General features: G+C 42.4%; 2 protein-coding genes and 1 long non-coding RNA gene across 4 annotated transcripts; all 3 read right to left on the bottom strand.

Moving 5' to 3' along the window:
• Positions 1-482: 482 nt before the first annotated feature.
• Positions 483-4780, bottom strand: LOC123075898 (uncharacterized). Its single transcript, XM_044498403.1, has 6 exons — positions 4472-4780; positions 3523-3660; positions 3032-3302; positions 2714-2911; positions 2401-2630; positions 483-1040 (listed from the first exon to the last, which is right to left on the bottom strand). The coding sequence occupies exons 1-6, from the start codon at positions 4778-4780 to the stop codon at positions 483-485; spliced, it is 1704 nt and encodes a 567-aa protein (XP_044354338.1).
• A 564-nt stretch (positions 4781-5344) lies between these two features.
• Positions 5345-7241, bottom strand: LOC123084727 (uncharacterized). 2 transcript variants are annotated; one of them, XR_006439386.1, is made up of 5 exons: positions 6950-7241; positions 6745-6880; positions 6371-6625; positions 5815-5912; positions 5345-5611 (listed from the first exon to the last, which is right to left on the bottom strand). It is a non-coding gene; the product is annotated as an uncharacterized lncRNA (long non-coding RNA). The 2 variants fall into 2 exon arrangements; XR_006439382.1 differs by having other exon boundaries at positions 5345-5912.
• A 3346-nt stretch (positions 7242-10587) lies between these two features.
• On the bottom strand, positions 10588-15140 carry LOC123084735 (uncharacterized). Its single transcript, XM_044506234.1, has 6 exons — positions 14842-15140; positions 14512-14577; positions 13944-14220; positions 12930-13127; positions 12612-12841; positions 10588-11354 (listed from the first exon to the last, which is right to left on the bottom strand). The coding sequence occupies exons 3-6, from the start codon at positions 14203-14205 to the stop codon at positions 10794-10796; spliced, it is 1251 nt and encodes a 416-aa protein (XP_044362169.1). The 5' UTR covers positions 14206-14220; positions 14512-14577; positions 14842-15140; the 3' UTR covers positions 10588-10793.
• Between the last annotated feature and the right edge of the window lie 330 nt (positions 15141-15470).

Genomic DNA, 15470 nt, shown 5'->3' on the forward strand with positions numbered 1-15470 from the left:
TTTTCTTTTTCCCTTTTGGTTTCAAATTGATCTCGGTCAACCCTCCTAATTCAAAAAACCTGAATGAAACCGCTCCACAACAGTTAGACGTTGTTGTGGTTCTCTCCTCAGTGGTGCTCGCTCGTGTATCATTTTTTCAGGGTTATCTTCTCCTTTTATGAAGCTCCAAAAAACATGAATGATTCAGAATTTCAAATTCATTTTTAGCTGAAAATTTTAGCTTTAGGAAAGTTTAATTTTCCAAAAGGTACAAAAAATAAAATCAAACTCCCAATTTTTCGTCAGTAAAAGTTTGAATTTCCAAAATAATACTCTCACTGCGCAAAGGCTGAGTCGATAAGAATACTCCGTACAAGTGGATGTGTGTCGCACAAAGCGACATAAATATACTAGTTTACAATCTATCAAGTTACATGAATTAAAATCTAACAGGTGGCGATTAGTTGACATTCTGCATTACCTATCTATATATCTTGCTAGGTTCAGTAATAGGTCGACGACCAAGAAACCGTCACCGACACCAGGGCACCGTTGCTGAAATGGTATTCTCTCTCTTGGCTGCCATGAACTGCTGCCTTGAAAGGAATCGACAGCTTTCCCTCCATGAAGTCAACAAACAGTGTGTCTTCAAACGGCACAGCTGCTATGAAGTACTGTGGATGTTTCCCAGCAGAGGCAACGAACTGATCACACTCACGCTGCTCGCCCATGAAGTCATAAAGGCTCTTCGAAATCGCCGTGTATCCACACATCTTCACCTCCATGCCTCCTGTAGGCACCTTTGTGAAATTCAACTCTATCGTCGCCTCAAGCGCTCTACGAAAGATGATAAAATCGAACATGGCCGCACCATTTGTATCATCCATCGTGCACTCAATTTCCGTGTCATATAGACAACGACTCTCAATAAGATCGGCACACCCATCGACCAGAGTGACATCTTCTATATCTCCCTTTATTCTGATATCAACTTCGATCAAGCATTCAAATGTCATGGACATGCCTCGTATCGGACTCATCAAAGGCAGGTAGTCGCTGGTCTGAATTTCGACAGGGAAAATAATTAATTAGCATGTCAAAATCTTTTCTTGATGGCAACATATCGGAGACAGAGATGTCGCAACTATATAGCCAAGTTAGTTGAGACGTCAAATGAGATGGAACTTTTCAGAACAAATCAGCATGAATGTCTTAAAAATAATCTACACGTGCTTAATTTTATTTATCATGTCATCTAAGTTAAGCTTACCAAGGAAGTGTGCTGTCATGCATTCACATTTGAGGGCTTTCAGAGCCAAAAGAAGTGAACAGTGCGCATTTCTAAGTAAGATATGCTCACAAGTTCCAACTTTACTGTCAAGTGTTATGCTAATCTTGTACCATGATCAATGAATGTAAAAGCATTATATCCAAGACAAACATACAAACTTACTTAGTTATGTAAAGAGTAAAATACACAACAAGTCCTAAAACTATTTGAGGGATGCCTTGTTAAGTTTGCTAAGTGTGTCACCCACAGTCCTATCCACGTTGTATCAGCTTTGACTTGCACATGTAGCATGTCGCCCCCGCCACCGGCAATCACCAGAGCATGCTGACCCGATTCCACCCACGTAGAGGAGCACCACAACGAGCCGGACAAATCCCACCACAGACTTGTTGTCCAACGTACCACAACGTTTCAATTGGAATGTTTGTCCCCGACATCAGATGTCGAGCCGCTGCCCTCAACCTCCACCATTGGTGAGTTCTAGCTCGATTAGTCTAGTGTGTGCCCTCCACTCTGCTCCCTTGTTATTTCCCATTGGTCAATTTTATGGTGCCGCTGTTGTAGCTCTGCTTCCACATGCGATGCACACCACCGTGATCAATCCCCTTTGCTTCCATGTTTCTTTGTCTTGTTTTTTTTTTCTTGCTTTGTGCTATGCTATTAGCCTATGTACGAGAATTGCAAGTGTTTTGGTTAGTTGATGGATAGATGTCATCGGCATAGGTGGAGAGGAGGGCCAGAGAGAGGAATAGATGATACGTGCAAAGATGAGGAGTAATAAAATTCAAAGAGAAGACCTTTCCGGGGGATTTGTGCAAAAAGTTGCCACATGGCAGTTGTCGACCTGCCAGCTGTGCAAGTCAAAGCTGATGCAGTGCAGATAGGACTGCAGGTGACACACTTAGCAAACTTTTAGGATGTAGATGTGCATTTTCATAGTATTAGGACTAGCTTGACAATCCTTAAATAGTTTTAGGACCTACTGTGCATTTTACTCTAAATTATTGTAAACATGTCCATACAAAAAATAGAAGTAAAGCCGCAGAAGCTTGACTGGACAGTACAGAAGACCATTATATGCACATTTACTACCAAAATATCAAGTCAAAATTTGGCGTAAAAGTAATTACCGTGTTGATGGTCACTGGATCAGTTCGGGGTGGATTGAAAAGATAATTTCGGTGATAATCCTCACCATCCCGGACTGCAACAAAACCATATACATTGACTGAACTGCCTATAGCTTGGAGATATGCCTTCAGCTTGATAGAAAAAACCTGGAGCATAGCCTGTGGCTCGTGAAAGCACCGCACCGCAGTCAAAGGTTCGCACCGAGTATATCGCTTTGGTGGCAAAACAGCTAAAAAAGGATACTTATTCAGTACATAAGTACGTGTCTGCAAATAAAGTGAATAGACACAGGGTAAGGAAAAAGTTGCTTACTCTGAGATACTTCACTCATGTGATAATACTCGTGCCAACAAAGATCACCACTATGCCTAAAATCTCTCGAAGATTCTGGAATCATACTTAACTTCGTATTGACACCTAACTCAGCAGAAGAGATACTCAACGCAGATCTCTTCAATAGTAGCCTTTTGATATATTCCATAGGACTAACCCTTTGGATAATTCCTATCCCTGATACAGACAAGTAAACAGAATTTTCCCTTGAGTGCCAGTTCTGATAATATTCTTCAAAAGAAAACCTGAACATGCATACACGTAAATGAGAGTGGGGCAGGGAGGGAGAGGAAGTACCATCATCATGTGTAGGCGTATCACCGGAATCATCCTCAAGAGGGAGAGTATCATCGTAACAAGGGATGTTTCCAAGACTATCATCATTTTTTAGGTCGAGGTTGTTGCTAAGGTTGTCCTTAGCAGCAGTGGCGTTGCCATTATCACTGAGGCAACTTTCAGCACCAGTGGTGTAAAGCAACCGATGGCTGACATGTGCCGTTGGGAACTCATAGCCATGCTTCTGAAATCCTTCGCAACTCGGCATGAGATCAGAACTCGACAATGAAGCCTACAAAATAATAAATCAAACACATGTTACACTTACACATGGAAATCTTATAATCACTTTTTTAGGGACTTCAAAACAAAGGTCTGAGAAATGTATGCACTAATACGACATACAGAAAAAATACTTTGGCTGAGAACTAAGCAAATGAAAACAAACGCAAGTGAAACAAATGAACTGAATTCGAAAAGCACCCCTCAACGTCGAGTAAGCAGCTAAAAACCTGTCTGCCTGCCATAGAAGATGGAGATGGTGAAGTAGCTAACTTTTTCTTGCTTGTGCCCTCCTCAGCAAACCCATGGCTACGTTTCTGAAACCGCTCACAACTCTGGATGAGATCAAAAGTTGAACGCATGCACACCTACAAAATGATAACTTGGAAATGTCTAATGAAGAAGCACAAAAACTGATCACTATGTGGACTTTGAAACATACAAAATACAGGTTGAGTGCAACCCCACTAATGAACAAAAAGCAAACAAGAATGGCAACTAATGCAATTGAAACATTTAAACTGACTGGACAGAACATGTCCATCTAGTAATGTATTCCCAAAAGAAATATTTTCTTTTCTGACTTATTCAGTCAATTCAAATAAGACGTGTCTTGTTCGGGCAAATAAACAGAGCTGTGGAGCTTCACCAAATAGCTACAAACCATGGCTGCCCGCCATAATACGTACTCCCTCCGTTCCATATTACTCGTCGCTGATTTAGTACAAAGTTGTACTAAATCAGCGACGAGTAATATGGAACAGAGGGAGCATGTACTCAACGCGCTGAAGAGCATTGGAAAACTGATATTACAGCTGAGATCAAGGATGACCACGGAATCCTACCGTGTGGGAAGAAACTGAGACTACCACAAGAGAAGAGGAAGAAGGACTTGATCAGTCAACCTCTTGAGCAAGCAAAAGCGGGGAATAAATCTCTTGGTGTAAACCAGCCATAAGTTGTCATCTTTGCTACCGACGAACAAATAGTTGGATACTGAGAAAAATAAGGTGAGCCACAAGTTGCCAAGGAGGGTATTACATCGCTTTTAACAACGATAGCAACTCATGTGATGAACACCTAACAGAGCAGTAATGTTTCCTGTCGTAGTAGAAACGATAGAAACCAGAGAGAAATCGATAATAACACGCTAGGGGCAATTCGAGTTTCGAGAACGACCTCGTTCGCCATGTGAACGGGTGGCCCGAGAGAAACCCTAGGCTGAACCGAGGAACCGGGGACCGTGTCGTTGACGCGGCGTTGCGCCGGCAGAGGCGGCCTTGGATCTCCGCCGGTGCGGCCGCCGAACCCGGTGAGGCGACGGGGAGCGGTGCTCGTCGAGGTGCGGCGACGGATTTTGGTGGAGGGCGGCGGTGCGGTGGGAGGGGACGGAAACTGTGGGGACGACCACCCAATTTGTAATTGGCAGGAAGCGGCCGCCTCCGTCTGGCTCTCGGGCCCATCTATCTCGGTTCTGTTTACGGGCATCTCCAATGGTTGTTGTAAAAAAAACGAAGTGACTAGAAAAAACTTGTTCGGGACTAGTAAGCGTGCACGTGCCATGCACGTACAACGACCATAATAAGATGTTTCTTTGTTTATCTCCGTTAAGAGGCAATTGTTAAATAAAATCAACAAAACTATACTTCTATAATAGAATGATAGATTTCAAGTAGTAGTCGATGTGTAGTAGAAAAAAATCTTTCCGACTACGGTGACAAATAGGAAGAATTTCCATTATGTGGAAGCTTGGATGTTCCTTTCTGGTACACAAATATGAGATATGACATAGGACAACATCAAACCATAAACCTCCCAGCCATTGCCCCGCCTTATCACTTTTTATGTGCACCGTCAAGACGCTCTCGACATGTTAATGTTTAGTTTATTCTTCACAAAAATATCCCAACACTAAAATTCACAAGCTAAACTTGAGAAGCAACATGCACAATCGTTCTCCAAAGTATCCCCTCTTTCATCTCTTTTATAGTCCAGTCCCGAAAATGTCATGCCTAAATGCCAGAAGAAATAGTGCCGGATAAAAACCAAGGGTAAACATTGGAAAACTAATTGATTTGATTGTGTTCACAACAAAACAAAATCCCCGGATTCTGGTTAGTAATGCATAGAACCCTGATTTCCAAGTATACAAGTTTGCATGTAAGAGAAATTTCATGCACACCATGTAAATCCACAAGAAATTATAAATGCTAGTTGGGCAGCTGCCTTACAAGCAACAAATACATGCAGCAAAGTTTGTAGGAGGGCCTCTTCCATCTTGGTCACATTTTGTAGTGAAGATATGCGAATATTCCATGGCTGCAAGTAGATGAGACATATTATGGGAAAATAAATAAACGGGGCATGTTAATAGTTCGATGGAGGAGCAGAGGCTGGAGAGCAATTTTTACGGCGATTATCTGTGTACTCAGGAGACCCATCTTCATTGATCTCAACAATAGCAGGAGAAATTTATCTTGTGTCCCACATGGGCCTCCGTTTCTTAGAAATACGAGTCATACCTTTGTTTATTAGTCTGATGAGATAGAGGACGTTAAACAGTTTCAGATAGGGAACTAACTCCCTTCCATCGTATCCCTAAATGTTCTTCTGATCTTCTCTGAAATAGTGAAAGAATGGTACATAGTTGTAATCAACCAAAAAACTGTACTTCAAAATATGCACGAGACAAACAGAGATAGCAGCTGTAACTGGAAGGAAGACAGGTTGGGTTACAGTGCAGATAAAGCATAACTGCATAGTACGTAAAAGGATTTTGATATGAAGAGTTAGCACAAGAGAAACAAGGTTGTATAACAAATTAGTAGGATCCAAGATCAGGCAAAAGCAAAAACATGTTCAGGTGGAACGATGCAGAGGACGGAAAAACAATCTTCCATTATCTAAAAAAAAGTTAAGCATATGAAGTGACCAAGATGAAATTTTGTAACCATGACCGTTGCTGAAATCTAGTCATTACAAACTTCACAAATTTCATGTCTACAACAACTCTTTGCCTTACCTCCAGCAATCACAGAAATATATACAAAAAATGAAAACATGATTAATGTTTCCTACCTTAGCCAGGTCAGAAGTGACCCCTGGATTAGAAAAGCACGGGGCTTCATCATTATTCTGCCCTAAGTGTGATCATTTTTGTAGATCCTGGTCCATCTCTCTAAAGTCAATTTTGCTATGTCCCTTTTTTTTCTTCTTCGATCCTTGGATTGATAATAACATGGGAAACAATCTTCGATCCTTGGATTGATAATAATATGGGAAACAAATACATGAGTATTCTGAGTGCATCCTAGTTATTGTTAATTTTAACACCTGCAAGTTGCAGGTACTCATGTTAGCTGAAATCCATTTCTCAGAAACATCCAGAGTAAAGGGTGGCATGCATGCAAAAGAGTATATAATATCTCAAGTGCATCGGTGGAAAGGATTACTGGTAGAGGGGTCAGACTTGGGAGCTCCATACATTCTCCACTCTGAATCAAACGGCAACACTACACCCTGCACATCCATGCACGCTCTGGCAAAGCAATTTCTTTTTCAGTGATTGCAAGCAGTAGGCTGCAACTCCTATAGTAAGTTGCAGGTCAGTCAAATCCATTAGTATAATCATTGGTACAATCAAATTTCTCAACTTACGAGAGGCCAAGCTGAGTGGGAGAGCGACGGGCGGCTCCGGCGGCGAGCGGATCCAGGGGCGGGGCAGCTCCGTCGGCGACCAGCGGCGAGCGGATCCAGGGGCAGGGCGGCTCCGGCTCGCGCGGCAAGCGGCTCCCGCGGGCGGCGGCTGCAGCGGCGAGCGGCTCCCGCGGGGCGGCGGCTCCAGATGCGAGCGGCTCCTATGACGGCTCCTACGGCGAAGGGCGGCTAACGTCTGCCGGAGTTTGCGGGGCGGCGAACGGCGCGGGAGGAGGAGGGGAGGTTGTGCGCGCGAGAGTCGTGCGAAGAGGGTGGTCGTGCGGGTCGGGCGATCGGCTTTCCTTTTTTTTAACGGCGGGCCTTGGTTATCGATCGATGGCTTGTTAGTAGCTTAACGCGTGGTTGGAAGCGTTAAACACCGAAGGGTTAAGGGCCATTAGATCTTGATGATGGATGGGCCTGATTGTTTGGATCTGCCCCTCTCTTCCTTTTATAGTGGTAGTAGATTACAACTTATAAGAGGAGACGCCTGTACGAGGTGCCTGTTGAGGGGCATGTACAATGGTGCCATCTTAATCACAGTTGTATAGTAACTCCTCCAAAAACCCTATGGGAAAAATATGAAGAAATGTGTTTGATATGTTGCTAAACTCCTGCAAACCTAGTGAGAAAATAAAGAGAAAATGATGCAACATATAATTGTGATTGTCTCCTTTAACTCAACATGAGAATTTGCTCAAAAAACTCAATATGAGAAACTCATAGAATTTAAGGGAGAACAAATATGTCATATATACTTTCTTAAAAAACCCGGTGGGGAATACTGAAAGTATGACATATGATATCATGTTGATATTACCTCATTAAATATCTTTATGAGAACCTGTAAAGTAAACTCATGAAGGGAAAAGAAGTATAATATGATGCTTCAAACATGAATAATTCAGGAAGATATACCCCCCCCCCCCTCAATTCTCACAAATTCCAAAGCCGTCACATACTAATTCCATGAATATATTTCTGGAATGTAGAAGTTGGTAGAGACTTGGTGAACACAGTCACGTGATTTGACTTGCAAGATATGCAATATAGTGATATTACTTTTTACGTAACATATTTTCATCAGGGCAACACAAGCAACATTATCTATGAGATTATGATTGGTGGATGTAGCCACTAAGGTCTGTTCAAAGACTTTCATGAGATGGCTACCACACATAGTAGGAATACAAATCTTGTCTACGATCTCACATGGTGGGGATCTGATCAATTTATCCAATGATAATGGTGTCCATATTTCTCTGAATCTGGTATCAGAAGATTAGGACAAAATGTTTGATGTATTGGCGATATCGAAAGATATTCTTGAGCCCCAACCAATTACATGTGATGGGTCCAATGTCACTAGGATATGGAACTAAGTAACTGCTTAAGGCAGTTATAATCTATTCCAAAAGTTGTAATCTAATTCTTAATAACTGCTTGAGGCAGTCTAGGCACTAAATAACTGCTTAAGGCAGTTATAATATAATTCTAATAGTTGTAAGATAGTTGTTGGTAGACTTTGTCACATAGGATTTTTTATGATGTGTCATACAATAAATAAGGAAAGAGAGTAAGGTTGTATGTACATGAACTAACACCCCTTGCACAAGCTCCAATATAAAAAGAGAAAGCACCTTATTTATTATCTCACATCCCATTGGGCAAACTAGATACAACCTATTGGAGTAGTTGTATGTTAAGGTGTTGGTTGTTGACATGACATATTTTATCAACAAACTAACATACAAACTGTTGGAGATGCCCTAAGTCGTGCCTTGAGAATCCGGTTTTATTATTACTAGATTATAGTGGGAATGAACTATTTCGGTATTATAGATTAGGAAAAAAAGTTGTCCAATTAATTACAAAAAAAGTCAAAAACCGATACAACACGCGCACAAGCTAGGGCACACCGACCGATCTGGCTACCAACAAGACTCACACACATCGTCGAGGTTGTCAATAAATGTCATCGTCATCACTGTTCTTCGAGCAAACGGCACTGACTTCACCGTAGATGGCCCCTCAAGATCTCTCAGAACAAAACACACACGAGAACTCATGCCAGCCTATGCCAAATGGTCAGTAACATGCATCGAGGGATAGGCAGCTTCAACTTCAAATACAAGCATCACAAGAAAAAGAAGCATGCCTTGCATCAAGATAATCTGACCTATCAAACACATGGCATGGCATAGTTGCCCGTTGCATTGCCTTGCGTCGCTGCAGCTCCGACGTCATGGTCAGGGACATGCCAGGCAATCGACAATGAGGACAAGTTGCGGCCTTGCTCCTCTAGCTATCATCATCGTTGTCACACAACACACACCCACACCGCATGTCATATACCTGACGATCATGATGATGTTTGTGCCCTGCCCTGCGAAAGTGTGAGAAGGATCACTGTTAAAATTGTGTGTGAATATGTGCATTGGGCTACAGTTAAACTTGGCGTACACAGAGGGTTAGCTGTTTGAGTCGAACAAGTGTAACCTGAGCTACTATATAAAGGCACCGTGGGGTAACCCAAGAGACTAGACATAAACTGGTAGGCTAGACAAAGAACACAAGAGCGACGGTCTAGGGAGGAGCATTTGTGGTTAATGCCCCATGAAATAGTCATGTTGATGAACCTCGTTAACAAATCCTGGAGTCAGACTCGTGTTGTGTGATTGCTTGTCCTCGACGGATCGATGTGCACCTTGAATTATTCTAACAGTCATGGGTCTTCAAAGCAATGCCTCAAAGGGAAAGAAACACCATAGGAACAACGTCGTCACCTGACCTAGCCGAGTCTAAGCTTACGACCAAAAAAGGAAAAACGGGGGTGGAGAGGGTCGAAGAAACTCCACAACGGTGCCTGCAAGAAGGGGAAGAGTGCCCATGAGCGCCACCAAGCGTGCCAGTTTGGGCCGGCCCATATATGGGGTTGGACGCTATTTTTTTAATCAATTTTTATTTTCTTTTTTCTTTTATTCTATCTTACAATAATTCGGGATTAGAAGAAGGTTCCAAAATTTCAAAAAAAAAATTGAATTTTCAAAACCAGTTCTTGAATTTAAGATGTTTGTGATTTCAAAAGAATGAACATTTTTACATTTTAATGCAATTTGTTTTAAATTGACGAACAATTTGTTTGAGCATTTTTTTAATAATGATGAACATTGTTTTGTATTTGATGAACAAATTCTTAATTGGATGAACACTTTTAACTTGATAAACAAAATTTCTATTCAAGAACATTTAAAAAAATGGATGGAAATTTTTTGAAATTGATGAAGATTTTTCAAAGTGATGAACAAATTTTGAATTTGATGAAAAAACAAATTAATTTGATAAAAACAATTTGAAGATGATGAACATTTTTTAAATCCGATGAAAAAAATTAATTCAACGAACAATTTTTTCATTGATGAACATTTTTGGAATTCGATGAACAAAAAAATGTTCACGAATTTGAAAAAGAAAAACAGAGATTTTAGCGAGATATGTCAAGATGATATTGATACATACATACCCAGGTATGGTCACATGGTCACATAGTTTGTTTGTTAAACATTCACAGAACAATCAAGAGAATTTGTAACAAGGAATTAATAAGCAGCAGAGGATCATTTATACTTTTTGTGAAGAAAGCAGCCGACGACCAAATATGCTTTTTGTGAAGAAAGCAGCAGACGATCAATTTGCTTGGCAATAAGGAATAAGCAGTCAATTACTTCCTGTGCAAAAAAAGCAGCAGCAGACGATTCATTTGCTTCGTGGACAAAATTCGCCAGCTGTACAAGTCGGTGGAGGCTTAGTAGAAGCTCGTTGACCACGACACCTTCACGCTCACCACAGCGCCGTTGCAGAAGCAGTACTCCTTCTCTAGGCAGCCATGAACGGACGTCGCCTTAAACGGGACAGGCAGCCTCCCCTCCATGAAATCGATGAAGAGCGTGTCATCGAACGGTATGGCTGCGACGAACCTCTGCGGGTGCTTCCCGGCCGAGGCGACCAAGCCATCGCAGTCGCACTGCTCACCGGCAAAGAGGTACAGGCTCTCTGAAACCGCGGTGTACCCGCACATCTTCAGCTCAAAGCCTCCCGCGGGCACCTTGGTGAAACACAGCTCTACGGTCGCCTCCAGCGCTCTTCGAAACACGATGAGATCAAAGATGAGAGTGCCGTTGGTGCCATCCAGGGTGCACTCCAGCTCCGTGTCGTACACGCAACGGCCCTCCACGAAATCACAGCACCCATCCACCAGAGTCACGTCTTCCATGGGTCCCTTGGCTCTCAGATCTATTTCCATCAGGCAATCGATTGTCATTGAAATGCCTCTGCTAGGGCTCACCAAAGTCAGGTAGTCACTGGTCTGAAACTCAACCAAGGGAGTCGGCATTATTATTTTTATTTTTATGGCAGAATATATACCAGGTGAAGTCGATCATGGTGTAACTACGCAATCCAATCATTCAAGGATAGATCTACATGCACTTCTAATTTAGTTTATCATGTCATCTAATTCAAGGGAAGTACATTCACAATATTGAGGAATTTCAAAACTGGGAGCACTGAACAATGGAAAAACGTGTACTTTTTCTAGGTCATGTCATGACTTCACTATTAATACTCTGCTAATATTATAAAGTGGCAAGCAAATGGAAAAGCCTAGCAAACAATGTATTTCACGTGACTGACACAATAAGCGTGATTGTCGTGCTAAGCATCATTTTCCTAATTTCCAGCAAGTACACGATTAGTCTCTACCTGCTAACTCTGCATAATGGATATATATTTCATTGGTCATTTAGAGGCCATGACAGATCTTCAGACTTCAGTACAGAAACAAGATAGTTCACTTAAACTGAAATGCGAAAAATAGAAGTCCCACAGCCTCTGCCTAAGCATAGCACTGCCTTCTTGCAGTGAGTGAAGGAAACACAACATAACCGTAAGTCCGAGACCATTGCATTGCTCATGAATAACTGAAACGGCAAGAAAATACGGAAAGCTAAGAGCCATGACCGAGTTGAGTCCTACGTGCTGTTGTCATATGGCTCAACATGCATGCAACAGTACCATGAAGAATGGCTAGCTAACAATAGCAATGAGCAAATGACAATGACGGGAGGGGGTGGCAACATAGGGGACATCCGGACATGTGAGAACCAACTGGTCAATTCATTCTCCTACCACTGACAACTAACCGCAAAAACTGGAAATAGGCCTTCTGCAACAATTTAGTTTCTCAAACATTCCTAGACCTAGAATTTTCTCAGTTGGAGGATAACACTTAGTAAACTGAAATTTCAAAAAAAAAATCAATACCTGCCTAGACAAACAGCTTAACCAGACAGCATGCATATATATAGCTAGCACAAACAAAGAGTGGTTCTTTCTACTGTTAGAAGAATCCAACCTAGCTGAGACATACTTTCTATATAAGACTTGAGGCATTACTCCACATATTAGACTGGTAAAGTACCAGCCAAATATATCAGCAGTTACTTCCCAATCAAGTCAACATATTTCAACCATACCACGTAACTAAATTGCACCATCCAAGTGGAAAATCAACGATCATAAGAAATCGGCACTCATATATCATACTAGACAATTGATTAGTTACCTTGTTGACAATGATTGGGTTATCACGAGATCGGTTGAAAACGTAGTTGCGCCGATAGTCTTCCGCATCACGAATTGCAATAAACCCATACACCTCAATTGGCCCACCCGCATCTTCCAGATATGATTTCAACTTAATACAAAAGACTTGGAGCATAGCACGCGGCTTATGGAAACACCGAAGCTCGTTTGAAGATGCACAGTGAGTGTACCGCATCGGCGGCAAGGCAGCTAGTCAAAAGGTAGGGAAAGATTCAATACACATTTATGTCTGTGTGCGAAATGAGTAATTAATGAAGTTTTAAAATCAATAACTCACTTGGAGATAATTTGTTCATCTGATAATAACCATGCCAATAGAGGTCCCCAGTATGCCTACAGTCCCTAGAAGACTCTGGAAGCATGTGCATGACAGTGTTAATACCTAGCTCAATAGAAGAATCACCCAGTGCTGATCTCATCAACAGTAACCTCTTGATATATTCAATGGGACTAACCCTCTCAACAATTCCCAACCCTGGTACATACACAGAAATATATTAGTGAATAGGTACATAGAGTGCTTTCTTGACTCAATGTTGCATCAAGGTCTACAATAGGAAACACACATGAGCCGACAAATACACACGCAACATATACTAGTGGATGAGTACTTATCATTCTCCCTTGAGTCGAAGTTGTGTCAAGTTCTAATAATTAAGAACATAAATGCATGCACAAATACACACGGAGAAACCAAATTATGCAGGGAAGAGAGGGGTGACTTTACTAAAAAGCAGAATTGAGAAATCAAACATTATAACAGTGAGAAGTTGTTTCCTGATGCGTGCTCTGTAGAAGCCAATGATATATTCTCGGAGTATAACATGTTAAATGGCAGTGATTTCAACAAGTTTTTCTTGTCATTATGCTGATTACCAAACCACATATGTACTGCAATGCATAAAATGATTGAACTACTGCACCTTTCGTTGCTTTACGTGGAAATGCACTTTTGGCGCTTCCACTTACTCACAGTTTATTTTTGGGAAAATAATGCCTAGCTGTCCACAGGTTAGTTTATCTTCATGTTCCACACTCATTTATGGCATGTCATAATTTGTTATTTGGCGCCAAAACTGAAAACACATCCATGATCCCTCTGAAGACCGAATTTCTGCCGTATATTTCCCCCTCCACAATAAGTCATTTTGGTTTTGTTGAGTATCATCTACCAAACATATACAGATTATAAACAGAGGTAGTAGTTTACTACTATTAACTGATGAGTACATAGAATTTCCTCAAGTCACATTTGTGTAAATATCTCCAGAGAGAGAGAGAGAGATGTTACCATCATCCAATTCTAGCTCATCCACTGGATTATCCTCAATTGAGAGAAAATCCTCATTAGCGGGCAAACTTTGAAGATTCTTCTTGCTGAGAATGCTGCCATCTATTATATTATCATCTGCAGCAGCAGCAGCAGCAGTGACATCGTCCCTGTAGCTATTATCAGCAGCAGGGGAGTAAAGCAACCGATGGCCAATATGTGTTGCCTGGAATCTATCCTCATGCTTCTGAAATCCTTCACAGCTCAGCATGAGAAGAGCCATTGTCAGCGAGCACACCTATAAAATCACAGTGGAGAATGAGAAAAGGTAAAGAAGCTCGGATGGTACTTTGTAAGACAGAAAAAAGTGGATTGCTCGTATGCATCAAGTCACCAACACAAGCTATTAAGACAGAAAAAATTCTGACTGTGCGTCACCGCCAAACAAACAAAACATCGATATCGCGCGCGTAATACGAAATTGGCCGACGAAACAGTGTGCAGCAGTTGAGAAACACTGGAATGCTGCCTGTCAAAAATGCCTGAGGGCCCAAACATGCACTACAAGGAAGGAAGTGATCAAACCGACCTTTCAGTACAGAATCCACTCGACTTGATGATTGAAACAAATCGAGTCCCTCCCTAAACCCTGAGCCTGAAATCAAACAACCGGAAGCAGGTAAAACATCTCTCATTTGTACTGTATAAACTAATGAAAACTGGAAAACAATCATCAACATGTTGTGTGCTGCACTAGAAACAGGAGTAGAACGACGACAAGGAGCACATCTCCTTGCTTGCTCCGCTGACGACAACTGCTTAGCGTTGCTTAATTCTGAGAGGGCCGACCGACAGCATTGGTGAGCATGGAAGGAGCGGGTGCAGGTCAGCAAGCTGCTCAGCAGGCCATGGCACATACCTCCGAACCGACCGGTTGAGCGGAGCCGTTGAGGCGACCACCCCTCGCCGGGGGGGTGGCAGCTTCTCGTGCCTGGCGGCCTGGGAAACTGCGGCCGGACGGCGGAGTTCGGCCGCCGGGGCAGGGCGGGAGCACACAGGGGAGGGCGGAAACTGCGGCCGGACGGCGGAGGCGGGGCAGGCAGTGCGGGATGGCCGCAGGCGGGAGGCGGGGCGGCCGGTGGTGGAAGCGGCGGCGGCGGCGGCGGCGTTCCGTTCGATCTCCGTGGGGGACTCTATGGCGAGACGGCGAGTCGCGGTATGGCGATGATGGGCCAGTAGTTGGGCTGCAGCCAGTAATTGGCATAAAAAAAGGCGCCGGGCCGCGGCCCATTAAGGACTGTCGCTCATTTGACCGTGAATAACGTTGCCTGCTAAGAATCCCTCAAAAAAAAATGCTAAGAATCCCTCAAAAAAAAACGTTGACTGCTAAGACCGTTAACTCAAAAAGTTCACGAGTTGAAAAAACATTCATGAATTTGAAAAACAGTTTGAAAATTCATAAAAGTTTGTTGATTTGAAAGAAAATACAAATTCACAAAAAGTTCGCGAATTTGAAACAAGTAGGGGGTGTGAACAGATCAGATCAGA

Source organism: Triticum aestivum, chromosome 1B (genome assembly GCF_018294505.1).
Source record: "Triticum aestivum cultivar Chinese Spring chromosome 1B, IWGSC CS RefSeq v2.1, whole genome shotgun sequence".
NCBI lineage: Eukaryota > Viridiplantae > Streptophyta > Magnoliopsida > Poales > Poaceae > Triticum > Triticum aestivum.

Coding starts and splice junctions, on each gene's coding strand:
- LOC123075898 (XM_044498403.1), bottom strand. CDS start 4,780: ATGCCCGTAAACAGAACCGAGATAGATGGGCCCGAGAGCCAGACGGAG. Junction 3,661..4,471: donor CCGTTCACATGGCGAACGAG/GTCGTTCTCGAA, acceptor ATCATTTTGTAG/GTGTGCATGCGTTCAACTTT. Junction 1,041..2,400: donor ATCCAGTGACCATCAACACG/GTAATTACTTTT, acceptor GTCGAAATTCAG/ACCAGCGACTACCTGCCTTT.
- LOC123084735 (XM_044506234.1), bottom strand. CDS start 14,205: ATGGCTCTTCTCATGCTGAGCTGTGAAGGATTTCAGAAGCATGAGGAT. Junction 12,842..12,929: donor GATGAACAAATTATCTCCAA/GTGAGTTATTGA, acceptor CCTTTTGACTAG/CTGCCTTGCCGCCGATGCGG. Junction 11,355..12,611: donor ACCCAATCATTGTCAACAAG/GTAACTAATCAA, acceptor GTTGAGTTTCAG/ACCAGTGACTACCTGACTTT.